This window comes from Delphinapterus leucas, chromosome 10 (assembly GCF_059928025.1).
Source record: "Delphinapterus leucas isolate spDelLeu-1000000601 "Yukka" chromosome 10, BTC_Dleu_Yukka2, whole genome shotgun sequence".
Taxonomy (NCBI): Eukaryota; Metazoa; Chordata; class Mammalia; order Artiodactyla; family Monodontidae; genus Delphinapterus; species Delphinapterus leucas.
The window spans coordinates 25,270,454-25,297,687 of record NC_143138.1 but is presented as its reverse complement, the minus strand read 5'-3'; the positions used below and the strand labels follow the sequence as shown (position 1 = coordinate 25,297,687).

Here is a 27,234-nt window from a genome sequence, read left to right as displayed (position 1 = left end):
AAGGCATAAGGGCAGATGGCAACCACGGCGGGGGCCCAGCTGCATCCCTAACGTTAGAGCCTTTGGGGACCAGTGCTATCATATCAAGAAGCAACGTCTGTGGTCAAGCGACCAGGAAAATGTTTTTTTGCCACTGGTTTCGCTCACTCTTCCATTTTTTTGAGGCTCAGCCGGGTAAGTTCAGTGAGTCACAGGCTCACTGTATCAATGTTATCTGAGAGTTAGACAGAAAACACAATTTACACTCCACTCAGCTCTGCCTTCAAAACTGCCTCATGACTTCAGCAGCTATTTCGGCCCTTTACGTACAAAGTGCTCTGCCACAAGGGCAGTCAAAACAGGTGTGGCTTCAGCTTCGTCGGGCCCTATCCTTTAACCTCCCTCATACCTGGTGACTGCCCCAAAGTGTAGCACGAACCACCAGCCCAGCAAGATGTGAATGCAACTCAAAGCCGCCACCCCAGGTGTGTCTGGGGAAAGGTGTCTGCCTGCATGGGGCGCAGGGAGGGGCAAACATGCTGCTTTGCCCCTCCGCCCCCCGGGGGGGGAGGGATGCTCAATGTGACCCGGCTTTACTCCCTCTTCCTTGCTCCTGACCACCCCCTATATGCCTGCCCAGAACCAGGCCCTGCCCATGGAGCACGAACACACGAGCCCCAGGGATGACGGGACACAGGGGAGTCAACTGTGGCTGCAAAAGGTCAGGCTCCCCTGTAGGTAACCTGCCCTAAACAGACCCTTCCACGAGCAAAAACCTACATCACATCATGCACATGGGAACGACCCACACCCCCAAACCTGAGCAGCGGGGAGAGAAAGTGTAAGAAAACCAGGACGAAAGGCTGATTTCTGTCTACAACTGGGATCTGTGATGGAAATTTCTTCAGACATTTAATTAAACCCCAAAGTTCAGGGCAGTGGGGCTGAGGGACATGGCGTTGAGACTCACCTATGGCGGGTCTGCAGTGGCCACGAGGGAAGCGGTACGGGGCCTGCTGGACAGCTCTGCTTTCCCACAGGGACCCCGAGCCTCCCTCATCGAAGACCTGGAACTCCAGAGGCCTGGACAGACTTCAGTACCTCCTCCTACATTGGCAGTGACCCCCACCCCGGCCCCACCAAGGCAGGGGCTCCCCATAAGGAACGAATGAGGGCCTTGGCTGCAAGGACCCCAAATCTCAACCGCCACAGAAGAGTGAGATTTACCTGAATATAGAAGTTTGTGAAGAGGGCAATCAGAGAAATCATGTATCCAATCTGGAAATACAACCAACCAAGAGGGAAGGCGCACGGCCAGATGACCCCGCAGCTGGTCTGGATGATGGTCAGCACAAACTGTACCTGGTTGGGGAGGAGACACAGCTGAGCACGCGGCCACGGCCCAGGGTCAAGGCATCCGCCAGATGGGCGCTCTACCCCGCACCCCCAAGTTTTATTAACCCTTCTGTAGGTACAGAGGTCATTTCAAAAACATGGTGCATATGCTAAACGTACTCAAACTCGTTATACGTCTGAATGGGTCCTATGTATACGCTCCTCCCCTTCCAACTACTGAAACCATCTTCTCTGAACCTTGGGGAACAGCCGGCAACACTGCGTTGTACATTCGGCAGTTGCTGAGGGTAGATTTCACAACAGATACATATATCAAGTCATTACGTTGTACACCCTAAACTTACACGATACTATATGTGAATTATATCTCAATGACGCTGGAGGGAAAAATGGAAAACGTGTTTAAAAAACCTAATACACACACACACACACACTTCAGGAATACAGTATAGGAGATGCAAGAGTTTTGTTTTTTGTTTTCTTTGTAAAGGAAGGATGGGCGTGGGGTGTACGTTTAGAGGGACCAGGGACCTCACCGCAGGACGTGCAACCCCACGGGACACTTTCCCCATCCTTATCCGTGGACCTTCTGGTTGGTGAAGGCTGAGGCTGGCAGACAGACTTATACTCTGACTGGCATATAATGCTAATTCCTTAGATTATTTCTGACAAGTCAATCTTGAGAAGCAAGGGAAGGGCCGAGGGAAATGGGGAGAAGGGGCTAAGATAAGGCGTGGCTGCTGCTTCCTTTAAGGAGTTAACAGCGGAGGGCAGGGCTCTGCCCACTGGATTTCGGGCCCGCCTTTCAGTGCTTCCATGTAGGGAACTGGTTTTTGTTTGTTTCCTTTTTTAAGGTTAAGTATTCTAGACTGAGAAGAAACTGTAAGTGGTGTGTAGAATAAATCTAGGCGACCTGGGTGCCATCTTCCACCTCAAAGGGCAGAGCCTAATGGGAAACCAACTCTCCAGGCTGCTCTAAATTCTGCTTCTGCAGAGCCATGCTGCGTGGAGCAAATCGATCTCTGCGTCGCTTCTCAAGCGTAACAGGGAGGCTGAAGAACAATTATCCTTCCTCACAGGTGGGTAAGGAGAAAATTAACAAGGACTGTCCAGCCGCTGGCAAAGAGATGATAACGAAACGCCAAACACATAAGCAGCTCAGAAGGTCTCCTCGGATTTTTTTTTCCCAGAAGGTTATCTTTCAATATTGAAAAATTGCAGTTGGCTTGGAGGGATCTGAATCAGCTTGGTTTCCTTAGAAAAAAATATACCAATAAGGCAAGGCCAGGGCCAAGAGTTTAATACCTAATATCGACAGGTTAGCTAGCTCTGGCCTATTGCTCCCATGTCCTCATCTATAAAACAGGGGTAATAACACGAAATCAGGCTACTGGGACAATCCATGTAAAACTGCTTACTTGACGTGAGAGCCTGGCACGTAGTAAACTCAACAAATGTCAGGATTTTAACGTGAGTAGTAATAGTGTTAATAATTAGTTTATGAAAGAAATCAGGAAGGGAGAGGAATAGGGTGTATAATATACTGACAGCTGAGGAAAGCTTTAAGAAGGACGGTGGGAAATAACCACCAAGTGCGAACAGCTGCTGGGTGGCCCTGGCACGTGGGCCCAGGAAGGGGGCCGTCACCTGAGGCACAGCAGTGCCACCCTCACCACCACACAGGCTGAGAGGTCGCCCGGCACCTGCATCCTTGCTGCCTAATAAGCTAGCGCCCTGGGCTCACGCTCCTCCCAGCAAATCCTGGAAACACATACACAGACTTCGCCTTGGATGTGGGTTCTGATTAGAAAACATGTGCACACACATATGCTCTGTGCACAAACTCAGAACAAATGGCTGAACTTGCAGTCAGAGAGTTCGATCTGTGCACAAACTCAGAACAAATGGCTGAACTTGCAGTCAGAGAGTTCGATCTGTGCACAAACTCAGAACAAATGGCTGAACTTGCAGTCAGAGAGTTCGATTTAATCCTTGCTCCGCAATCCAACTAGCCGCCCCCTCACAGGCACGGCCTCTCCATCGACTGAAATGAACACGATGCCCTGCTCTGCCCACTTCAAGGAGTTTAACTGGACCGAGAGAGAGAGGATGGGAAAGCCACATCTTAGGTGTTAGTAAACAACAATGAAGCCAGGAGGGCAGCAAGAGCGCCCCAGGAAGAGCGTGGCATTCCCCAGGTGGCAAGTCCTGGGGGAAAGAGGCCACGTCACTCACCAGCTGCCCCTGCGTGATGTACTTCTTCCACCAGAGGTACGGCCTCATGGAAGGGACGGACGACAGACCGTAGTACGAGTACATGAGGACGTGGATGAAGCTGTTAAGTGTGGCACCAAAATAAGCTGCAGGAACAGAGGGAATTGGGGAGGAGGATGCCTCAATGTTTTATATGTAACAGGTCACAAATAAAATCCAAGATTCCTTTTAAATAAAAAAACAACAACAAAGTGTTTTTGAACAGGGGCTAGCAGACAGCGCGGCAGCAATCTGGCACTGCACGGGCATGCAATCAGAATTCAATTTCCACCCAGGGAAGGCAGTCGTCATGATGCTTTAAGCCCAGGGTCTGTTGCACAGCTACCAGGTGGGCATCCAGCACAGGAGTCAGGAGACCACCTGCCCCACTCTGGCACCTAAAGGTTTTGCTGCCAGGCCCCCAGTGACTCCCAGAGGCAGCTGCCCAAGTGCCTCTGATTGCTGCGTTGAAGATGTGGGGAAGACAGCCGATGGGCGGTACGTTCAAAGCTGGCCGCCTCTACACATTTGCTGAGGTCTGGAGAGGTCTTTGAAATCACCTCCTAATTATTCCCCAGGACTGCAGTGTGGAGGCCATATATTCTTATCAATAATAGAGTCCAGAGCCTCGTTCCTTAGAGATGAGAGACCCATTATTTATGTCTTAATTTATAATTTCCAGTAGAACCAGCAGGTCTTTTTTCAGACTCTCTGCCCTCTGCCCCCACGGTAAGCAATCAAGCAAAGCTACCAGCTTTCCCCCTTGTGCGGTCAGACACACCAGGCTGGGCTATGACAGTAACTGGCCACATGACCTTGGACAAGTCACGTCCATTCTCTGGTTGTTTCTCATCGGCCAGGTGGGGCTGGTGATGATCTGTCATCCTGTGGGATCTTTGACATTTAAAGTCCTCTTCTAATGTGGGGAGGTGCCGTTTCTATTAGAAAGTTAAGTCAGGTAACCCACGGCCATGAGGTGTGAGCTCTACCAACCCTTCTTTTGTCTCAGGGTTCTCCCAAACTAGAAGGAGCTGTACTTGGAAAGTCCTTTCTGGTTCTAAACTCCTCTATGTGAATCCTGGTGGGCCAAGTTAATCAAGGGTGGTGCTACCCTGGGGAAAAACATATTGTGAATAGACTCAAGGGGTCCTGGTCAAAATCTGTTGGTGATGGATGACAGAAATTTTGACTGGGACATGTTAGAACTCCTGGGCTGAAACTGACGGGGACAACTTAAATCTCTGGAAATTACGGGACACTTCAGACTACAAGCGGTCCACATCCTTCTTAGAGAACTTACTTCAAATGTTGGTGCTTGTCACAGAAGCTGCTCAGCTAAACACGCTTCAGGAAGGGGAGGGTCACTATATCAGAGTATGTGCAGACTCCCTGAGGTACTACAGCTAAAGCTTGTTCTCCGGTGCCCACTCCATGGTGTGATTCCATCTTCCTGGTCTGTCCCTGTCAGTCAAACGTCTTCCAAATTATAGGGGAACAAGGATCAGGGACAATCTGGAATAGAGAATTCTGTCCTGATTTCTTCATGTGCCCCAGGCTGGGAATCTGGTCTTTCCCTCATCTTGCCAAATCAGCACAGGATGTGCACCAAACTAGAAAAAGGTTCTGTCAGCTTGCTGAGTGCACAGGCCACGCAGACTATCGTTAAAGGCAACCTGGACACCACGTTCAAAGGCTTGACCTAGATATCTACAGAAACAACACCTTTTCTCAAAGCCTTAGTTTCAACTCAGCCTTTCCGCTCACACCTGTCCCCAAAGATGCCCGACTCACAGTGGCCACAGGGGACCCAGTTCATCACGAACCACCAGATGTTGAGCATGGAGGCATGGTGGTACACATGCAGGACTGTGACCTGGTGGTTGTTCTTGCGCAGGATGAAGAAGAAGGTGTCCATGAACTCAATGAGCTTGGAGAAGTAGTACCACCAGAGCACGCGGATGATCTAGGAGGAAGGGGCCGTCAGCATCTTCTGGGTTCTGCGCTCAACCCCAGGATCCCACCGCCCCCGCTCCCCCCGACTGGCCCTGCCAAAGCGAGTCACTCTGCAGTGTCTTTAGCCAGAACACCGGGGGCTGGGTGGGGGGCTGGGGGGAGTGAAGGCAGGGAAAGCTCTCAAAGGTCCACCAACCCCTTTCAAGACTCTTAACAGATCCCTGCCGGCCTCCTGTTCCCTCTGGAAGGAGCCTACAGAGCCATCGGAGGAAGAAAACCACATGAAAGGCACTTCTGCTTTCAGGGGCTGGCGTGGGGCAGGTGACAGACACGAGGCAGAGGAAGAAAGGAATCAGGGTATCCAGTGCCAGGTTCTGCCCAATTAAACGTGCCACACGGGGTCTCTAAGGAAATGACTGCCACGCTGAGGGTAGACTGCAGCGTTTTGTTAAAAACAAAACCCAAAAAACACGCCAGAGTGGAAGCTGGAACCGGCAGACCACACTCAGAGGCCACTTCGAGGAATAATTAAAACACTTAAGACATCCTTCCGATCCTGTTTATATAAATAGAGCACAAATACTGATAAATGCATGCACATTTTTTTCCCTGGAAGCTGTTAACAGGACTTACTTTTTGCAGAGAGGGAGATTTTAGTTTCCATTCTATACTTTTCATGCTGCTTAAGTTCTCATACCATGTGCACATACTGCTTTTAAAGTTCTTTAAAAAATGTCCACAGGGATTACCTGGACGGCCATCTTGTCTTTTGGACAATTTAGTTATTTTAAAAAAAAAAAAGACAATACCTTCATGTCTGCTTCTCCTCCACTGCGTGTGCCCTGACAGAAGAAGTTGTACTGGCCTTCCCATACTCCCGTCACTAACTGGAAAAAAAAAAAAGAAAAAGGGAAAAAGCTAATCACCAACAAAATAAGAACCAGGAGAAGCCCTATTCAATTAAAGTTCATTAATTTGAGAATCTGTGCAGACTGACCTTGGGCTGTGCTGAGGCAAGTTTGCTCCGGGCAAAAAACCATAATGACAAGGGAGTATGAACCAAGGGGGGTTTAAATGACTAGGGACTCAATTTCACAAGGGGCAGGCCCTGCTTTGCCAGGCTGCCTCTCTCCAGAACCCTCAGTTCCCCTGGGCTCATCACAGGCACCTCGCCAATTCCACGGCCCAAGTTTTCCAATCATGGGCTTGGGTCCTGCCCTGCCACGGCCTCAGGGGAAACCACAGGCTTTCTCAAACCTGAGTGTGTACGACCAGAACCACCTCAAGGGCACAGTGAAAGGCAGATTGCTGGGGAGTGTTTCTGGTCTGGCAGGTCTGGGGTGGGGCCCAAGAATTCCCACTTCTAGCAGGTTCCCAGGTGATCCTGATGCCGGTCTGGAGCCCCCCTGCTGCAAGCCTGGGGCAACCGAGTCCAGCCTGAGCCTCTTCACTGTTTCCCGCTGCTGTGTCATCTCCAGATCCATGAATGAGACCTCTGCAAACTGAGGAACTGTGCCCACGCCTTGGAACTCGCCTGCGGCCGAGTAGGCACTGTGGTGGCACAGCGAGGACCCCGGACTTGGGGTGCAGAGCTGCAGGGTCACCAGTTCTCCACGAGGGCCTCAGCTGCCTCACCCACACGAGGGTGATGCCCGGCTAGGGGGAGACCTAAGGACCTGCTCCAACGGTCCAGAAGGTGGGTGTGATCTGACCACCCTGTGCGTGTCCACTATGTTCCAGCCAGCCAGACACCCACGAGATGCGCCTTTCTCCATGGAGACCGCAGCTCACAACCATCTCCTGAAGCCTTGGCATCCTCAACTGTTCCCGGTGGCTCTCCCTCTGGTGGTCAAGTGGGGCCATGGGAGGAGAAACCTCAGGTGGTCTGTCTTGTCGTGCTTGAGCTCATCTGGGGAGCCAACACGAGGAACCGGCCACTGGGCCCCCAAGTGTGGTTCTCAACGTGTTCCCTAGTCCAGCTGCACCAGCATCATGTGGGAACTCAAAACACATGCAAATACCTGAACCCTGCCTGGAGCTTCAGAGCCAAAACCCTAGAGAATCCAATCCTGTGGTTTATAAAGTGTGGTCCCGATGCAGCAGCGCCATCACCCAGGAGTTAGCTAGAAATATAAAATCTGAGGCCTAACCCCAGACCCACTGAATCAGAAATTTCTGGGTGTGAAGCTCTGCGGTGTGAAAACCGGTTGTTTCACAGGTGATTTTTGATGCCACTGATGTTTGAGAACTGTTAAGCTGTGGTTCCTATTCCAGCTGTAGGACAGGCTCACCGGGGGAGCTTTTAAAAATTGCTAATGGGGGCTTCCCTGGTGGCGCAGTGGTTGAGGGTCCGCCTGCCGATGCAGGGGACACGGGTTCGTGCCCCGGTCCGGGAGGATCCCACATGCCGCGGAGCGGATGGGCCCGTGAGCCATGGCCGCTGAGCCTGAGCATCCGGAGCCTGTGCTCCGCAACGGGAGAGGCCACAACAGTGAGAGGCCCGCGTACACGCAAAAAAAAAAAAAAAAAAATTGCTAATGCCTGGCTTCCCCCAGACCATTAAACCAGAAGCTTGCAACGCAATTCCAGTGTGAAACTAGGAGTGGGAACCACTGATTTCATGCTACCTGATTCACGTAAGAAATGGTTCACCTACCAGCGCTGCATGAAAGATGTAACTGAGACACAGGACTTTAGAACCTCGCACTGACCACCTTCCCCTACACTGTCCTCCAACAGAGTTTGGCTGGGGGGGAGGGCAGCGGCACACAGATACCCTCAGGGAACATCAGCTGATCACAAAGGTCTGAAGACAAACGGTTAAACTTCCACCCTCAGAGACAAAAGCCAGCACACTCAACACCCTGCTTCAATCTGGTTTTCCTTCTACTAACTCCTTTAAGAGCTAACACGGTTTTTGCGGCCAAAGACCAGCCCATCATTTTATGATGAAAAGAACGCAGGGTTAGGGAGCAGAAGTACCAGGGCTAGTGAGCAACCTGGGACACGCCAGCTAATTCCCTTGCACCTTGGCCATTCTTTACTGTAAGCAGATGAGGCTGTATTAAATTATTTCCAAAGGTTCTGTTTTAATTTTCTACAGTTACTAAGATTTTTTTGAAAACAGACCACACATAAACTACACTATACTATCTTTGAAAAACCAGACCCATAGGTAATTTACTGGAAGGTATATTATCTTTCTGGTCTTCCCCTTCCTAAAGTCATGCCAGTTAAGCACACTGCATGCAGACCTACCAGAAGTCCCAACCATCAAGATACAAAGCCTGAGTCTAAAGTGGACTGCGTGTGTGTGTGTGTGTGCGTGCGTGTGTGCGCGCGCGCGCGTGTGTGTGCGTGTGTGCCCGCGCTGGGGTGGAAACCTGAGGGAAGAGAGGTGTCATCTTGGCACAATGTTCTTTGCTGCCCTTCCTTCTACCCCATGAGGGCGCTGATAAATTTTCTTCTGTGGCTGGAGGGTACAGAGAAAGAACTTTTTGGAACTCCACTGGGTTAAAGGATGGAGATAAAGAAGTCTAGATCACAGGTGTGAGCCTCTCCCAGGTGAGATACATTCTCCAAGTGCAAAATCTGCTTCCCTTGTAGGAAGTCCCGCCCCTTGAGCCCAGCTGGCTGTTGCATGCTTCCGTGTTTCTGGTCACAGGAGCAACGAGGAGAGACAGTGTGAAGACTTCAAAGCAAACGCGTCACCACTTCTGGGCATCCCCTCTAAGCACATCTGCTTTTGCCCCTTGGCAGTAAAAAAGGGGAAACAACTTTCAAAAACACCAGAAGAGAATGTAAAATCTTTGTTCACAGAAGCCTTTCCTTAGAAACAGAAACTTGTAGTTCTTTTACATCACCAATGGGAGGGAGGGAGCACAAAAAATACTATGAAACAGCAAACCATTCCTGTTCCTTTATTTACAAAAACAGATGGCAGCTCTTTAGGCCTCATTTTCCTTACTCTTCAAACAGGATAAAAATAATACTCTGGCCTGTTCAGGCTGCCGTGAGACGTTAACAAAATGTGTGTAATGCTTATCTCACCCAACCTGGTATAGAGGATAAGCACAGCAACTGTTAGAAATGACCATTACTTTATCCTTTTCAACTGCAGTGCTCTCCACACCCATGGACCCCCATCTCCAGCTCTCAAAATCTTATTCATCCTTCAAAGGTCAGCTAAAATTTTATTGTTTTTCATGGTTGCTCCCTTGAGCACTCCAGCTGAAGCCAGTCTCCTGCCTCTGAGCCTAGGTGCCGTGACTTACACCTATGTGCTTACATGCTCCTTTAAGACCCGTCACTGGCTCTGTCTGAAGCTCCTCTGTAAGCTCTCAGAGGTTGTGTCTGCACGTCTGCATCCACAGAATCCATCACGGGGGTGGGGGGAGATGGAACGGGGACTCGTACATAAGGGATGTTGAACAAATATTTGCTCGATAACAACAAACAAAGTGTTCAAGGTGCTGCTTCTTGCCCCTTAAATCTAGGCCCAATGTTTTATTTGCAGGGGAAAATAAAAGTTTCCGTTCACAAGATGAAAACCAGTCCTCATTAAATGTCATACTGGTGACATGGAGTTTAATTCTTAAATATCCTTGGCTTCAAAAGGGATAGGATATTTAACACACGAGGATCAAGCACCCGAGTTCAAGTTTATTCACCTAGGCTTCTCAGCCACCCTCCATACAAGTGGCCAGTATCAGGGTCCTGCTCTCTCCATTCCCATCAGAAAAAAACGGCATGTCTGAGTAACAGACCCTGGAGGCTCTCAGCCAAGGCCCGGCCTTCCCTCCAAAAGCTGCTCTGGGCAGCTCATCACACTGCAGCCCCAGGGAGGGCCCAGGAGGTGGGACCAAAGGGGAGGCACTGGAAGTGAGGGCAGGGCTCTACCTTGACTGCTGGAAGTCACCCCGACAGGGCAGGTCCGTGCTCCAGTGGAAAAGCAGCCCACAGCAAGCAGCTGGCCACCACCGCCCCAGCTCCGGATCCCACCGGCCACTCCAAGAACCGCCGAGGGAGCACTAAGTACCCGACACCTGGCTTCTCCCCAGTAACCAAGACATAAACAGCACCGCTGTGAACCACCACTCCTTCTCTGGAGTAAAGCAAACTTCAATTAGGCCATGGGCATGTGCAGAGCTATAATTAAAGCCTAGCTAGAAGCTTTCTTCTCTCCTTATGAGACAAATTCAATAATCAAAAGTGGTTTCATGCATCTTTTCACTTAAAGAAGAAAACTGAGGTGAATATCACAGCTGGGTCTGGATGATGCAGTTCACGGAGTGATTCATCTCTAGTTGATTGTCTAGGCGAGAGTTGACTTTTCTCAACTAACACCACAATTTAACCACAAATGTATACCCTATAGCATGATAACCACTTCCAAGGCACTTTCTATAATGCCACAAAAGCATCTCAAGAAACAAGATCATTTGAAACACTTTAAGCAGAAAAATGTCATCCTGTGTGGCCCTTATCAGTTCACTCACCCCAACAACCCAAGATGTCAGAGCAGTAAGGTGACCCCTTTCCAAAAGGGGCTAATGGATTTAGTGATGAGGGTTTGATGAGCTGTGTGGTTATTTCCCCCTAAGCAGAAATGGAATGAAAGGTAACGGGAACAGACACTATCCATGCTGAAATTCAACCATCCCAGGACCCGAGGGACTTTGCTAAAATAAGCACCACCACCAAAAGTGTGTGAGGTTGACATCTTCCCAGATTTGACTGTTCCTGTGGGCATCTACAAGCGTGTACTTTTTAGAACCGGTACAAGGTCATGTTTTTTATTAAGGAAACAGAGACGAGTAGTGATATGGCTGGTCCAAAGTCACACAGCTTCTCGGTGGCACTGCTGGGACCAGCACCTAGGAATCCTGACTCTTGGTCCAAATGCAATGTCTCTAACAGCACTTCCAAGCTCCTCTGACCTTCTTTGTCTGTTTTTGTGTCTTTAGTAAGAACACAATGGAGATACTCTATTCATGAAGAATTCTATGGAAAAGCAGACCTTTCGCTGCATGTTTATCGTCAGCAGATGTTTGGTTTCAAATGAACCATCAGCTACTCCCAAATTAAAAGCACCCCTTTCTCCAAGGTTCAGCTGGCCAATACTGGCAGTGCCATTATGGAACAGGGTCAAGTCAAAGCATGTGGTTTTGAATTTCAAACCTTTCCTGTCCAGAGCAGAAGGATGCCCATTAAGATAATTTCATACCTGTGGCCTCCCACAGTGTTTTTTTCCACTGAGGCCCAGGAACCCCTTGGGTTACAGCTGACTGCAATACTCTTGGTTACGTCATAAGGCCAGGCTCTGTACACTAGAGAAGGCTTCAGAACAAAGCACAAAGAAACAGCTTGTCCTCAGCCCAGCCTGACACAGGTATGTCTGGCATTCTTCCCTCAACCCTGGGCCCTGTCCACTTACGCTGGCAGTCCTTTTGTCTCACTATTCAGCCTCCTGAGAGGTGGTTTCTGGTAAATTGCTTCCACATACCCCACAAGAAACACTCATTTTATATTTTATGGGACTGGCTGGGAGAGAAAACCCAAGCTGAGGCTCAGTGTTCTGAGGCAGTGACGCACGATGGCCTGAAGCACAGACTCGAATCCCAGGTCCACCCGGGGCTTTGCCTGTGCAGAAAGGGGACAGTGACAGTGTGATGAACAGTGAGTGAACCCAGTACCTGGCATAAGGCAGGCACTGTATATATAAGTCTTTGCTATGACTCTACACAAATGTCTGCTCTTTCTGCCCCAGCGCTTGAAGGCGCGTGACTAGGTCTGCACTGCTGCTGCTCCTACTGTATACAGAAGCCCCACCAGAGCATCCTCTGCGGAATTTAAAGAGAGACCTCCAGGGCTTCCCTGGTGGCACAGTGGTTGAGAATCTGCCTGCCGATGCAGGGGACACGGCTTCGTGCCCCAGTCCGGGAAGATCCCACATGCCGCGGAGCGGCTGGGCCCGTGAGCCATGGCCGCTGAGCCTGCACGTCCGGAGCCTGTGCTCCGCAACGGGAGAGGCCACAGCAGTGAGGGGCCCGCGTACCGCAAAAACAAAAACAAAAACAAAGAGAGACCTCCAGCTTACCTACTGACTCCTGCTTTACAAACTGAGTCTGCTTTAGTTGAGGATTTGTAGACTGGTTCCTTTTTACACCAGCTGTAAGGCTCAGTTACCAAGGTCTGTAGGGTCAGTTTAGAGGAGTCAGGCCTGGCTCTGGACCAAAGCCAAAGCTTCCTCTCTACTGGAAGGCATCCCTTCCCTGTCCCCTGGGAGTGTCGCTGAGGGGAAGGCTGTCTGTCAGAAGGCTGAATCCTTCTCTCCATCTTCCCACTGCAGGCATTCCCTCAGGGCAGTGCCAGGTAAATGGACAGGCAGGTAACTGAGGTGCTGCTTCTCCCTGAGAGAAGCTTCTTTCTGAGCAAGGAGTTTCAGTGGTAAGGGAACTGCGAGGGAGAAGTGTTTTAGGCAATCGTTGGGCCTTTCCTATAAGTATTAATCTCACCAGAGTTTCAACCTCTGTTCAATGCGGAAAGGCAGAATAGTACTAAATGTCTTTTTCAGAGTATTTTGGGAAACAAAATCATTTCTAAATAAAATTCAGTAATTACTTGCCAGGTCCTTTAAGTGTTTTTCCAAATCCTATTTTTTTTTCCACAATAACATATCTATTTTAAGAAAGCCTGAAGGGAAAGAAAAACAAGACCGTTTAGAATATAATGTCTCCAGAGCAACTGCTCTGCAGCTCTGTCGAGGACCTTCAAAGCCAGAGCCGGGGAGGCAGTGCTGTCGGGGGCCTGGGGAGACGTGCTGACAGCACCGAGGCCACAATTACAGAGGGGGCGGAAAGCACAAGCAAAACACCCTTCCCGTCAAATGCTCAACTTCTCTCATCCTCCGCGTCAAGCAGCGTCGGAAATCTTCAAGAGAAGATTCAAAGAAGAAAACCCCTGATGTCTGGTCCTGGCAACGCAGCAAACCGCGCGAAAGCTGAGCCACCTCCCCACCGTTAACACAAGGCAGAAATGCTATATGAAACACCAGAGAAACGCCAACACCACCGATGCCTGACTGTAAGGTGAGGCTTCCCCTATAAAGTAAGTCAGAAAAGAGGACGTGAGCTCACATTCAAGTTCTTTTAAAAATCCCTTTTGTTTGGGGCAGACACGTTTACCTGAGATGACCCCAGCAATACTAGCTTGGGATGCTTACACGGGACTCCCTACAAACTGTCCTGTTTTTGTTTTTGAAAAAGGTAAAGAAATTTAACATAGGGTCTTCCCTGGCGGTCCAGTGGTTAAGACGCTGCGCTTCCAATGCAGGGGGCGTGGGTTTGATCTCTGGTCGGGAAACTAAGATCCCACATGCTGTGCAGTGTGGCCAAAAAAAAAAAAAAAAAAAAAAATTAACATTGATATAATAATTATTCCCAGGGGCATGACCTCACAGATATAGCTGGAAGAAAAATTTTTAAAGGATATTTTCAAATAGCAATACAGCAAATGGTTAAGTTTGAGATCACAGTTGTATCTAACTAGGAAAAAAACCAATGTTTCCATGTTATGAAGTGAAAAAAAGAACAAGCAGTGAATTTTTATAAAGAAATAAAAACTGTATAGTAACTGAAACTAAAAATGGCTGAAAGAGCAGAATAGACACAACTGAAAATACGAGTGAATTAGAGGAATGCAGGAGAGACATAAAGATGCAAAAAACACGAGAGAGAATACGTAGGGGTGAGAATGTCCAACACACGTCTAATAGGAGCTCCAGCCAGAGCTGGTGAAGGAGGAGGAAGCATCGAGGATATGATGCCTGACGACTTTCCCAAATTCAGAAACACAGAAATTCTCAGCTTGGATGCACACAATCCTGAGTGAGATAAATAAAAGTGGATTACTATCTAGGCACACTCTGTTTCATTCTTAAACAATTTTAGAAATATCTGGAAAGAAAAAGACTACCTACAAAATGAACAAAAATGGGAGTGCGGCAGACTTCTCTGATAAATCTGCAAAGTGCTGGGGGAAAATAACTGCTAATTTAGAATTCTACGCCCTGCTAAAATACTATTCAAGCATAAAGTCACATAAATGATGCTCAAACAGGGACTGAGTTTACCCTTCCCAGAAAAGGAACTACTTCAGAAGAAAACTGAACCTCAAAGGAAAGAATGGATTTCACAAATGAACAGCGTGCAGAGAAAATCAGTAAGCACAGACTGTAATGATGACTGTTTAGGACCTCAGAAAGAGGTGGAATGAAACACCTGCCAACAATAACATGGAAGATGGGGGATCAGAGCCCAGATCTTCTACGGTCCTTGTATTGTTCAGGAGTAGAAACAGTAATTCATTTTAGACTTCATTAAGTCAAGGGTGCATGTTAAAAACTTATAGGTAATTACTAAATAATAGAATTAGAATAACTTTTAAATCAGTAAAATGAAAAAAAAATGCAACAGAAAGCAGGAAAGGAATAAAAAAAGAGCAAAGAAAACATACAAACACATACACACAAAGGTGATAGAAATTATTCCAATATAACGATTATACTAAATGAAAATGGATTAAAATTTCCCCACTAAAAGACAAGAGAGTGTCAAGATTCAGTCATTAACTCCTAAGTGTATACCTGGCCTAAATAAATAAATAAATAAAATTTGCACACAGGGACATGTCCAATAACATTCAATGCAACATTGTTTCTGTTTGGGGAGGAAGGTTTCTGATCAAGAAAAAAACATACTTTTTAATTCCTTCTTAACTGCAAAAGCTTTTTACCTCAAATGCCAGCATATACATTTATTTCTAGCTAGTAAAGCACATGAGAATTGCTGCTTTGGAGAATAACTATGAAAATAATACAATTTTGTTTCTGTAATACATTAAAAAATGCAAAATGCAAAACAAGAGTGAAGTTTCTGCAAAGGAGAAAGATAGTGTTGGGAGATAATTCTCCAAGGACCTCAATGCAAAATTGTTACATTGGAAATAACATACATGTCCATCCAAAGAAAAATGGATAAAATGGCATAATAAACTCTAACACTGAAATAATACAGAGAAGTTAAAACTAATGAAATGAAATCCATAAGATTCAACATACATTCTCAAAATATAATGCTGACTGAAAAAAGCTATTTGATAAAGAGTATAAACTGTACACCATTTATGTAAGTTAAAAAAATTGTCTCAGAATATTCTGTAAGTTGTCACATATACATACATGTTTAGTAAAAGTATAAAAACATATCCAGGGGCTTCCCTGGTGGCGCAGTGGTTAAGAGTCCGCCTGCCGATGCAGGGGACGCGGGTTCGTGCCCCGGTCCAGGAAGATCCCACATGCCACGGAGCGGCTGGGCCCGTGAGCCATGGCCGCTGGGCCTGTGCATCGGAGCCTGTGCTCTGCATCGGGAGAGGACACAACAGTGAGAGGCCCGCGTACCACAAAAAAAAACAAAAAACACCCCAAACATATCCAGAAAAGAAACGAACTTCAGAAGAAAGTCAAATCTGTGAAGGGGCTGTGCTTTAGATGCATTTTTGTCATTTCCTCTTTAAACAAAAAATTCAAACCAGTAATGTCAATATTTGTTAGGTACATAGATAAATATATTTCTATGATTTTATTTTCCATATTCTGAAGTAGTTTTGGACTTACAATTTTAAGTAAAAATTGCAAAGGGAAAGAAACAATAAGTTTTGAATCTATGCCAATTCAGATCACCTATCTAGTTAGCTATCAATCATTCTCTAAAATTACATTTTAAATGTTCTGAATGTTTGAATCATTTCACTGAATTTTCTCACACTACTTCACAACACACAGTTCTAACTGCAAGGGAATAAACAATCAAAATAATCTTGCTTGTAATCTGTGATTTATCTTTATTAAATAAAGTAAAACGTCATTCTGGCATTTGCTTTTTTATGTCTTAATGTCGAAGCCATGCTAACAAGGGGACGGAAAAGATGTGGAAGGAACATTGTAACTACAGCCAGAGAGGTGTGTGTGAGAGACGCAAGGCTGGAGGCACCGTGGGCACCCCTAGGGGCACCGTGATGGGACAGAAGGCGTCAGGCTCCTCGGGACCACGGGGAGGCAGGAGAGGCTGGGATCACTGCTCTAGAGCCAAGCTCTCTCAAGGTGTCACAGAGGAACTGACCTTGAGAAGGGTCCTCAGAAAGGAGACGGGGACTGTCAAACCGAGGCAGGCCTAGGTCTGAAGGAAATGGAGTTTCTAGGTGGGGCAGAGACCCAAAGAAAGGAAGAACCTGGTCTTGGGGGTTTGAGTGGATGGGGCACTGGGGCAGGCTGCTAAGGAGGGCAGCCAGCAGTTCTCTCCATTCAAGTTCAAGGTTGACGTGCTGTGCGTGCTGACCCTGCTTCCTGCTGCTACTGCTGAGACCCGCGATCCCTGCACAGGGATGCTCCCCTCCGGACCGTGACAAACCAAGCAACTGGATCCTCCCTGCTTTGCTGACGAGAGGCCAGAGGCCAGGAGCAGGGCGGATATACCAAAAAAGTTCCAGGTCAGGACAGAGCAGCCCCCTGAGTGTCTGACATGTTAACTAAGGAGTTATACTACTGGGTGAGCCAGGGGAAACCTGAGTCCAGCCCAGGTACACCCTGCACAATGAGGGAAAAGTCACAATCTGGCATCTGGTGGGTGGGGATTCTCAATCTTGGGGACAAAGGGAAAGATGTGTGGATAGTCTGAAAACACAGTGGGGCTTCCATTCAGATGAAACATGCCCTGGAGCTGGGGGGGGGGGGAAGGGGGGGGCTGGAGGAGTAGGGGTGTGGGTAGAACGGCACACAAGATGTTTATGTTTGCTATGAGGACACCGTTTTACAAAGCTGAGTGAGTAATGCAAACTAAGTTGTTTCTCTTCTATAACTTGACATTTTATTTTCGAGGCTTTACCACTGACTGTGATCTTAGACAACACCTAATTTAATAAATGAAAAAAATGCTTGCCGTGAAGTCCTCTACTCCTAATCTAAAACATACCACTTTCAAACATACTTCTATTCAGGGATTATGACCTCTTTCCCAGAAATAAACACCAAGTTTATGAGGCAATTAGAAGTAAAGCCCTGTCTCTCTTTTTAATTTTCTTTCTACCAAGTGCAGAAGCTATGACCAAGCTCTTTCTATACCTTAAACTCAGTTTCACAGTTACAAGACAGTCATTTGGTTACTTTTCTTCTTCCAGTCATTTTAAAACTTCCTGACTCCTCTCTCATTTCCTTTTTATCTCCCTCTTTCAAGATTTCTCTTCTCTCCTTGCAACAGTTAATTTTCTTTATATTAACCTAAAACTTTGCCAAGGCAGCTGAGAATTCATACCACAGGATTAAACAAACAGAAATATCAATGGCTACATATTTATTTTTAAGATTCTTTACAGACCCAAATATGTAGATAAGCAGGTGGGTAAATAAAGACTAATCGTTGTGACCATGCCAATGGTGTGACCACAGGCAATGGCTCCAACTCTTGGGATGTTTCCCTGAAGTGAGGGGCCCAGCTGGGCTCCATGGTCCCCTCAGTTTGTTCTGCTGTAAAATGCCATGACTGCCCCGTGTTTCAGTACTCATTGGACTATAAATGCTAAGCAAAAAAAGAGGAAAAGCCAGTAGCTAAAATGAAATTTAAAACTTGACGAAGGATATGTTATAAGGTTATTCCTGAGGGGTTTATGTAAGTACAGGAAAAAAAAAAAAGTCAGACAAAAATCAAAAAGAAATATCATCTAATGTGGGTACTAGGGTTTATTTTCAACTCGGGAATATCTGATCTGAGCCTATTTTTATAAACTTGATTTAATTTAAAGATTATTGCCCCCTCATCCATTACTTCCCTATGTACTCTAAATTGTGGGTTAAGCACGTTATTTTCCTCCTCTATTTCCTGAATCTCTCTATTCAGGGCTTAGATACTGCTCAACATCTTCCAATGTTTTCGCCAAGCTGTCTTGGAGGGAAATCTGTACTTCCTATTACAATGCTTTTAGAACCCCCCAAATTCAGCCACATGCACTTGGAAGCGATCTACCCAGCACTCTTCTTCCCCTCTTTACCAGGGAATTACCTGTTTGAGAGGTTAATTATGAAGTTGTAATTATATCTCTAGGGCTTGAGAAACATATGAGACAGGTAGATACTTAAGTTCTGTAAGATTTAATAGTCTTAAATACTTTTTCTCTAGAATATTGCTAGGCGTAATAATAAACTCTATAAGAGCCTTCTTAAGGAAATGGCTCTACCATCTATCAAGTAGGGGAAAGTAAACGGTTCGCTCTAAGACACCTGACAGCTTGCTGCGGCTTTGTCCCTGGAACACAGAGATGAGCACAGTGCTGGGCCCATTCCTGTGCACTGCCCTTGCCTCCAGGCCCGCAATCTCCACCTCGGAGGCTAATTAAACTGCTTTCGCTCTAGAACAGGCCAGAAAGGAAGGAAAACAGGAGTTGTGAGCATTTCACAGACTGTCAGGCATAAAAGCGATGATAGTAGCATCTGCCAGCCTAGTCATAAAACCTTTACCTTGGCTTATGAAATACATGTGGGGGGGGGACCAGACCCAAACCTCTCCCAGCGGCAGTGCCTCTGACGATCAGACACATGCTTCCCACCAGCTCCTGCATCACACGCACACCCCCGCACACACACGGGGAGACCCCCGTCACAGTCCGAGGCTGCTGGGGAATTCACTGCAAGATTCGTATTGATTTCTCCCCTTTTCTTCTCTTTTACTACTCCTTGGAGAATTGAAGCCAAAATGAAAGGTTAAAAATCCAAACAGGAGTACTTGCAAGTGTTTGTTTTACGTATGGCTTGAGTCTCAGCCCCAGAGATTTAGCAGTAGTTTTGTGCTATAAACCTGAACAGTGTAGTTCTGCCCCTAAAAATGCATACAAATCTTACTTATCACGGAGGGAGCTTTCCTCCCCTTCTAGCTTTAAAGGCTAAGTGACTATACTGTCAAAATAGGAGGCTTAAGTTTTGATTCCGATGTGTCTTTCACTCTTCCTTAAGCCTTCAAGATCATCAAATTTGGTTTTCAACATCACTGTTTTATAGAAAAAATAATCTGGCCTGAACTTAGACCATTCCAACCCTAAACGCAGACCTCACTATCTATTCTTCTTAGCTTTGAAAAAAATAACCTCTCAAAGCTCCAAGCTGTCTACAGTGATCAGATCAGGATGGAGAGGGCTGACCGACCACAAACATACCAAACGCAGACTCCACCCACTTCCTTCCCCGGCTGCCTCCAAACAAGAACCAGGCATTTATTAAATGCTTCATAATAAAATGCTCACAGATCTGTTCTTTGCGTTCTGTTCATTTTCTACTCTGTGTTCTGCTTGCGTAAGAGTATTTCTGAAAATATTAATTTTAATTCTGAGTATAATGCAGAACATAAATAACAAAAGAATCCATAGCAAAGCCTTCTGTTTTAGATAGATGTGCCCAGAAGGCACATTTGTGCAAATAACTCTGGCGTTTTGAAACATCGATTTTATAACATCCTCGAAACGCATTACTGTACCTGCCCTCCCTGTTCTCTCCCCCCACGCAGCTGCCTTTCTCCACTTAGGAGCACAATTCAGGACGGTGACACGAGTACATTTAAGTGAGAGGAAGCTGTGTTAACCTCTGACCTACCTCACAGAACATATAGAGAGACAGCAGCGTGAGTCCAAGGTTATAAACCACTAAAATCCCCCGACAAGAGAACGGCGGCCTATTCTTCATGTATTTGGGTCCCAGCCAAACAATTAGCAAGTATAGGATGGAGCAGAGCAAAGTAGGGATATAACTGTCCAGAAGAAACCATCCTTTTACTCTGGGATCTGGAAAATATTAAAAGAAACAACATTTAGTGATTAACAAAGTAGATACAAAAATAGTAACAATGTTTTTCAAACATTAAAACATTAATTAAAATTTCCCAAGCCAGCAAAGCAACTGGAAGAGGAACTGTGAGTCTTCAATATACAGCCTCAAGGTGAGGCTCACACTCATGTTCTGAATAACAACATGCGTTATTATTCACAGGTTTTGCTAAATAATTTTTAAAAATCCTTTCCAAAGAATCTTAAAGAAACCAAGGAGAAAGCTCAATTTTCCATTAACTGGATTGATTAACCAGGCTTGCTGAATTATGCATGGGACAAGGAAACCCTAGACATGGCAGTCTTTGAGCTCCAAAGCCCTCCATCCCAGCCCAGTGTCAGCCAGTCTGCCCAGCGTGCGCAGGCTCAGAAGACGTGCCACTCAGCCAGCTCAGAGATCGTCTGATTCAACAGGCAGCGTCTGCCACGAGTGCCATGGGCAACAGCAGCGGGGATGATATTTTAAAAAGTGAGGGTGAAGCAGCAATGACCAGGTAAGTGAAGAACAGAAGCTTGAGAGGGAAGACCTATACTGATTCAAGGAAATTACTGGCACAGGAGGGACCTCCCTGGCTCCCCTCCCCTCTCCTAGGCAGGAAGGAGGAGGAAAAGGAAAAATGCACTCCAAGTGGCTGCCCGCGGCAACCTGACAGCCCTCCCGTGGCTGGGAACAAACTCCCTGGCAGCCGGATCCCTTGGGTGTTATATGTCCCCTGCAAGACTCAACTCCATCCTCTGGCTGACTCCTAGGAAGCCACCTCTGCAGCACGTCCCCCTCTGCATCCTGCTGCAGTGAGCCCCCAAACCTGTAGCCTGCCCTTCGCTCTACATACCCTCCAAGGCCCCCCCACTGTGGAGCTCAGAGGCACATGCTGGTTTCACTTCCGTATCCTCTAAGCAGCAGCAGCTAAGTGAGGACAGTGTCTCAGCCCCTTCTTTGAGCTCCTGGCTGGACCATCTTGCTACTCTCTCCAATGCTCTCTCCCTTGACCTTGTAGGACAAGCACAGGTTAAGTGGAGCATACATCCGCTTGGGGAACCACTGTCAGTCTCCTTTCTTGCAGACACCCTAAATTCCCTCAGTGTTTCTCCTCTTGGCTTTAGAGGGAGACGCCCTCCACCCTCTCCCCACTAGTGATGCTAGGGTGGTGGCTGCCAGTTTCTGCCGAACTGTGCTTCTCAGAAGCCCTTCAGGGAAGCGGCCCCCCCAGTGAACTTTAACAAGATGATTCTTAACCCCTTTTGTTCTCAGCTCTGGGCTGGAAGCGGTCAATTCTGAGAAAACAAGTTCCTCCGCAGCAACTAACATCAGACTGTTACAAATGTTGATGTGTACATAATCACAAACATAATAAATGCGCCCACAAAAACCTCCCATTTCCTTTTACTTAACGCTGTTTTGCACCATGCTTTTTAAATTTTATCACAGATCTTCATTCTTCTATGTGACCAAGTATCCAAGTACTTCCTGGGTGGCTGGCCCCAACCCCAGGCAGTAAATCCTTAGGGATCTGGTCAACTGTGGAGACCTAACCCACTCCCTGGGGGCTGGCTCAGACATAAGCATGTGGAGCAACTGTGGCCACTGAACTCTGAGGAGATGACAGCTTGTGAAGAGCTCTGGGGAAGAATTTACGTGTTCTTAAAACTGTGCAAATGATCAGACTTCTCCCTCCTCCTCTGGAGGTGCAGCCTAGAGCTGCAGCGGCCACCTTGCAACCACGAAAGGTGGGAAAACCTATCCTGAGGACAGAGCTGCTGACATACCGAGGATGCAAGGTAGGAAATGACAAGAACGGGGTTCTTGGGTATCATCACGGAGCCCCTGAAGTGACTCAGGTCACATCATGTAAGCTAATAATTTTTATTATTGTTTCAGCCATTTAAAATTGGATTTTTGATCCAGCAACACTCAAAGAAGGCATCGTCCCAACACCAGCACACACAGAGATACATCTGGCTTGTTCTTTTCCAAGGGCTGCACACTAATTTGACTTGTCCCCTATGGATGGGCTTCTAGATTATTTCCAGTTTTGACAAGCGATGCTGTTAAGGACCTTCCTTATACATACCTTTGCTGAGTCAAAGGACACGAGCATTTTAATTTCAACAGAAACCACAAGTGCCCTCCAGAGAGGTCACCCCAAGTTAGACTCTTTCTCTACACCCTCACTATTATCACAGATGGTATCAGCCTTAATTCATCTCTGCCTTACTAACAGATGAAGTTCCTTTTATTGTTTTCTTTTGTATTTTAAAAACCACAAGTGAAACAGAATCTTTTCATCTGTTTAAAAGCCTCTTGTAGTTTTCCTAAGAATCTTCCTGGGAACTCCCAAAGTTCCTTCTTTACAACTAAGACATTATAGATGACATTAGAAGAAGGTGTAATACGGAGCTGACCTACTTCCTAAAAGGTAATGAAAGATGAAGGGCAAAAGAGCTCAGGTGTATATATCTAGCCATTGACGTGACACAACACCAAAGGACATTAAAAAGCCCTTAGGGGCTTCCCTGGTGGCGCAGTGGTTGAGAGTCCGCCTGCCGATGCAGGGGACACGGGTTCGTGTCCTGGTCCGGGAAGATCCCACGTGCCGCGGAGCGGCTGGGCCCGTGAGCCATGGCCGCTGAGCCTGCGCGTCCGGAGCCTGTGCTCCGCAACGGGAGAGGCCACAACAGTGAGAGGCCCGCGTACCGCAAAAAAAAAAAAAAAAAAAAAAAGCCCTTAGAATTGTAAAAGGGGAAAAGTTTTTAACTCCTATTGCAGCAGTGCATTTTGGAAGTCAGTTTCAGCTGAAGACTCACAAGAACTGAGGAAACCATGTCACCAGTAGTGGTGAAATCTGTGGCATTCTCAGGCTGCAAGCTTGACGGCAAAGCTGAGCTCCAGCCAAAGTCAGCAGAGGGTCACAGCACCTGTGTCTCTGCCCCAGCAGCCAGGGGACCTCAGAGGACTCCAAGCCCCTGGTATCCAGGACAAAGCGTTAGTCTAATCACTGGAAAATGCTCATGTTTTCTAGAATGTCTTCATGCAATATTTACATGTGCCTGTAACAAGGAGCTGGGGGGAAGGAGGGGGGAGCAAAACCCAAAACCACCTTACCTCGGGGGCCGAGCAATGCCTGGAAATAGGTACTAAGTGATGCATCAAAGTGTTCCATTTTAAAACCTATTAAGAAAAAGAGACATTGATTAAATCTCTACTCAAAATGCTTTTTGTATTTTTTCATAAAACAACAAGAACAAATTCTTTTCAGGGAACATGCTCTGGACAAGGTTAAGTTCCTCATGTACAAACAATTTCTTTTTAAACTCACAAAAGTAACTTATGGGGTAAGTTCTAATTTGAAAATCAAAAGAAAAGACACAATCCCGCGAATTCACTTTATAAATGAAGCGCCAGTTTTCTGTGCTTCTTTTCTCAGCTCTGTAAAAACTCTCTCCGTGAAGCTGAAATCTCAGTGAGGAGAAGGATGGAACTGGATAGAAAGGAGGCAGACAGGGAAGAGCCCATCAGGGCAAATAGGACCGCCACAGGGAGAAGACAGTTCCTCTGCTGGGTACTTTTATTAATTACTGTCTTAACTCACGTCCATAGTAAAAAAAATTCAAACATTTAAAATGAAAAGAGGAGGTAAGAAAAATCTCATCACTTTGCTCCAACACAATCCCTCCACCCCACTGTTAGAAGAAGCCTACTGGTACCATTTCTTGGGTATACTTCCAGAGATTTCTCTCTTTTGAGCACAAAAGAAGTCATGCCAAATGGGAGTTTTTACAATTGTTGGTCACAACCCATTAATAGATGATCAAGTCAACTTCGCATTAGAAATAATAAACTGATCATAATTATCGCAGTGCTTTGCCGTTAGTGAGAATGAATGTCACGAATCTTCAGTGTTACTGTACCGTACTTATGAGTATGATGTACTCAGCTGCGATGTGAAATATATTCTTACTGTGGTAACTGCAAAAAAAAAAAAAGGCTTGGAAAAATATTGCTGATTGTTTTCACTGACAACATCTTGGAGATGATCTCCTATCACTGGTTACAGACCTACCTCCATCTTTAAGAGTTTAAAACTCCCTATTTTCCCCCCATTTAAGATTTACATTTACAGGGTAGCAAAGCATCTTTTCATCTGTGTATTGACTAGATTTTCTATATTAAAGTTCGGAGGCATACGTTTAACTGTCTTGGTCATTACTCTCATAGAAATAACCACAAATATTTTTGCTTCCAAGGGCAAAGGCAAAATTGGTTTCATCAACTAGGCAGTTAATCCTTTGCCATCGATGACACCTTGAAAGCAGCAGCGACCAGGGTTCCGTTCCAGCATCTGTCCTGCCCTGGGGGGAGACTTGCAGGGCGCGGACTCCCTCAGCCAAGAAGCCACCAGCTCCCACACACCCAAGTGCCAACAATTAGATATGCCACCTTTGTCATTCAACAGTTACACAACTAGGTAGAAAAGCGTGACAGGCTGGCAGGTGATTAAGAGGCTCCACGTTGGGCTCCTTATCAGACAATTTGGGTTTGAAACCCATTTTTTCCACCTAATAGTAATATGGCCTTGGACAACTTATTTAGCCTCCTACCTGTAACATGTGGGAAATAATAATTGCCCCTCAGGCTGTTAAGAAGAGCAAATGATCTAATACATCAATACGCCTAAGGTCCTTAGAGCAGTGCCTGGCGCGCAGAAAGCCCTCCCATAAAGGTTTCCTGCTGTGTGTCTGCCGCAGGGTCCACTCCACAGTGGATACCGCCAGCGTCCGTGTGCCCTGCCCACTAAACTCCCACCAGTGAGCCCACAACATCCAATGCAAGTCCTAACACCCGCAGGGGGCAGCAATGGAAGGTGGGACAGTTGACAACATCTCAGGAGGGAGGCACCTGTCAGCGTGAAGCATTATCTGAGCATGAAAGATGAGGCTGAAATGAACGTACTAAACCTACTGTGTACAAAGGATTGTTGAATAGGGAAAAACACAAAGAGCTCGCCTGGAGGCCTAGAACAGACTAGATTTTCACGATGGGGGAGAAGGCACGTGCTGAACACCAAAACCAACCGAGTTTGCCAACAAGCAGATGTTGGAAATGATGCACATACGCGTTAACAACAAGCTGTAAAAGTCCTAGCAAGTAACAGCATTCTGGGATCTAACGTCAGGAACACACCTGACGAAAACAGTAAGAACACGCTTCTCATTTTTAACTAAGAGCCCTTTCACGGGAGCCTGTAACCAGTTTTGGTTTCTATGTAGGGAGGATGTAGAAAAGCTGGAAACAGAAGTAAAGGAATGCTCAAAAATGACAGGAAACAGACCTGTGGGGTGGAGGTGGGGGGAGAACATTCGTGGACTTAGGGAAAAAATGAGGCCTAGGAATGGGTATAAATGACCCATCGTTACAAAGATGACAATGCTGACATCATGGCAACAGAAAAGCAGCCTGGCTAAACACAAGGCAAAATTTCAGTCCAATCGCACTGAACCCAGCAGCAGGCCCCCAGACGAGACTACGAGATCTAGTATGTGGTGATACTGAAGGCTTCTGTTACAGGCCATCTGTCCTGAATGATCCGAATCTGAACCCGTCCTGAGCCCTGCAGGAGGTGGCAGCACAGGGGCTCATTCTAAGACGGAACATCTCCACACGCTTCTGCCAGTAAGGGCCCAGCTGTTCTTAGACCACATTTCTTCTCAGCTTGAGAATTCTCTCAGGCTTGCAGAACTTTTCACCATCCAACTTGGGAACACGTGAAAAAGCTAGCCAAACAATCACAACAGTAGTAATTTTCAGAGAGAGTTGCTCATAATTCCTGAAACGTCTATGTTGAGAAGGGGGAACATGAGGCCCTAACCAGCAGAGTCCCTGGCCGGGGAATCGGAGGCCTGGTTGTGGGCTGGACGCGGCCACGTTCATGGCTTCCCCCAGCCTCTCCCCGGGCCACGCCCACAACTGGACACGTCCCGTGACCTGCTCAGAAGGGGCTGTTTTTACACTGGTCACCAGGAGGCTTCTCCAGCAAAGGTTTGCTTTCATCATCTCAGCACAGTTCTGAGTTCCTGTCCAGCCGGCCACACGTCCAGGTCCCTTAATACCATGGATTCATTTCTCATTCATACCACACGCTTACCAAGCACGTGCCCCGTGCCAGGAGCAGAGGCAGGACGGCCCTGACGGGTGCAGCAGGAAACAAAATTCCAGGCTGGGCAGGAACACACACGTAAAATATGGTACGTTAAGTGACCGTCAGCAAGAAAAAATAAAGCAGGGTAAAGGGGACGGGATCACGGAGCAAAAATTTACTTTGGAAAATGCAGTCGCCACTCGGAGATGGTGACCACAGAGCGGAGAGAAAGGGCACTCCAGTATGAGGGCCAGCTGGGGGCAGGGGCCTGGGGCCATCTCCCCTCTGTCCTCCCCTCCCCGCCCACTGGGGTTCACAGAAATCAACCCCACAGCGCGGGGAGCTCGTGGCCACCGGCTGGCAGGGGAGGCGGCTCCTTAGCTGCACTCACACCGGTCCCCGCGTCCCCTTCGCAGCTCCCTGGCTGGCCCGCCTGGCAGGAACAGGACAAAAGGTCCCAGCAAGTGAACTCCCGCCAGGCCGGCCCGCCCTGCTGGGCGAACTGTGCACTTGCTGAGCAGCCTGTGGGCTGAGCCGTACTCTTTTGTACTTTTCTAAAGGAACGGGAGAGGCACGGGGCCCTGCAAAGCCCTTGACACTCTGCCTGGTGATCTGGGATCACGGGAATGGCATG

At 47.2% G+C, this 27,234-nt stretch overlaps 1 protein-coding gene across 4 annotated transcripts in view; it reads right to left on the bottom strand.

Annotated features, from left to right (window-relative positions):
- Window positions 1–27,234, bottom strand: part of ELOVL5 (ELOVL fatty acid elongase 5) — a 70,498-nt gene that overhangs the window by 1,869 nt on the left and 41,395 nt on the right. For 3 of the 4 annotated variants that reach the window (XM_089918618.1, XM_022582138.2, XM_030759758.2), the window contains exons 2-7: window positions 23,567–23,632; window positions 20,234–20,421; window positions 6,351–6,428; window positions 5,380–5,551; window positions 3,571–3,695; window positions 1,207–1,341 (exon numbers count right to left, since the gene is read on the bottom strand). In XM_089918618.1, the coding sequence (XP_089774744.1) occupies window positions 1,207–1,341; window positions 3,571–3,695; window positions 5,380–5,551; window positions 6,351–6,428; window positions 20,234–20,421; window positions 23,567–23,624 (756 nt within the window). In that variant the 5' untranslated portion in view covers window positions 23,625–23,632. Of the gene's footprint in view, window positions 1–9; window positions 215–1,206; window positions 1,342–3,570; window positions 3,696–5,379; window positions 5,552–6,350; window positions 6,429–20,233; window positions 20,422–23,566; window positions 23,633–27,234 lie in introns of those variants that run through there. The other variant, XM_089918619.1, reaches the window with a different exon arrangement.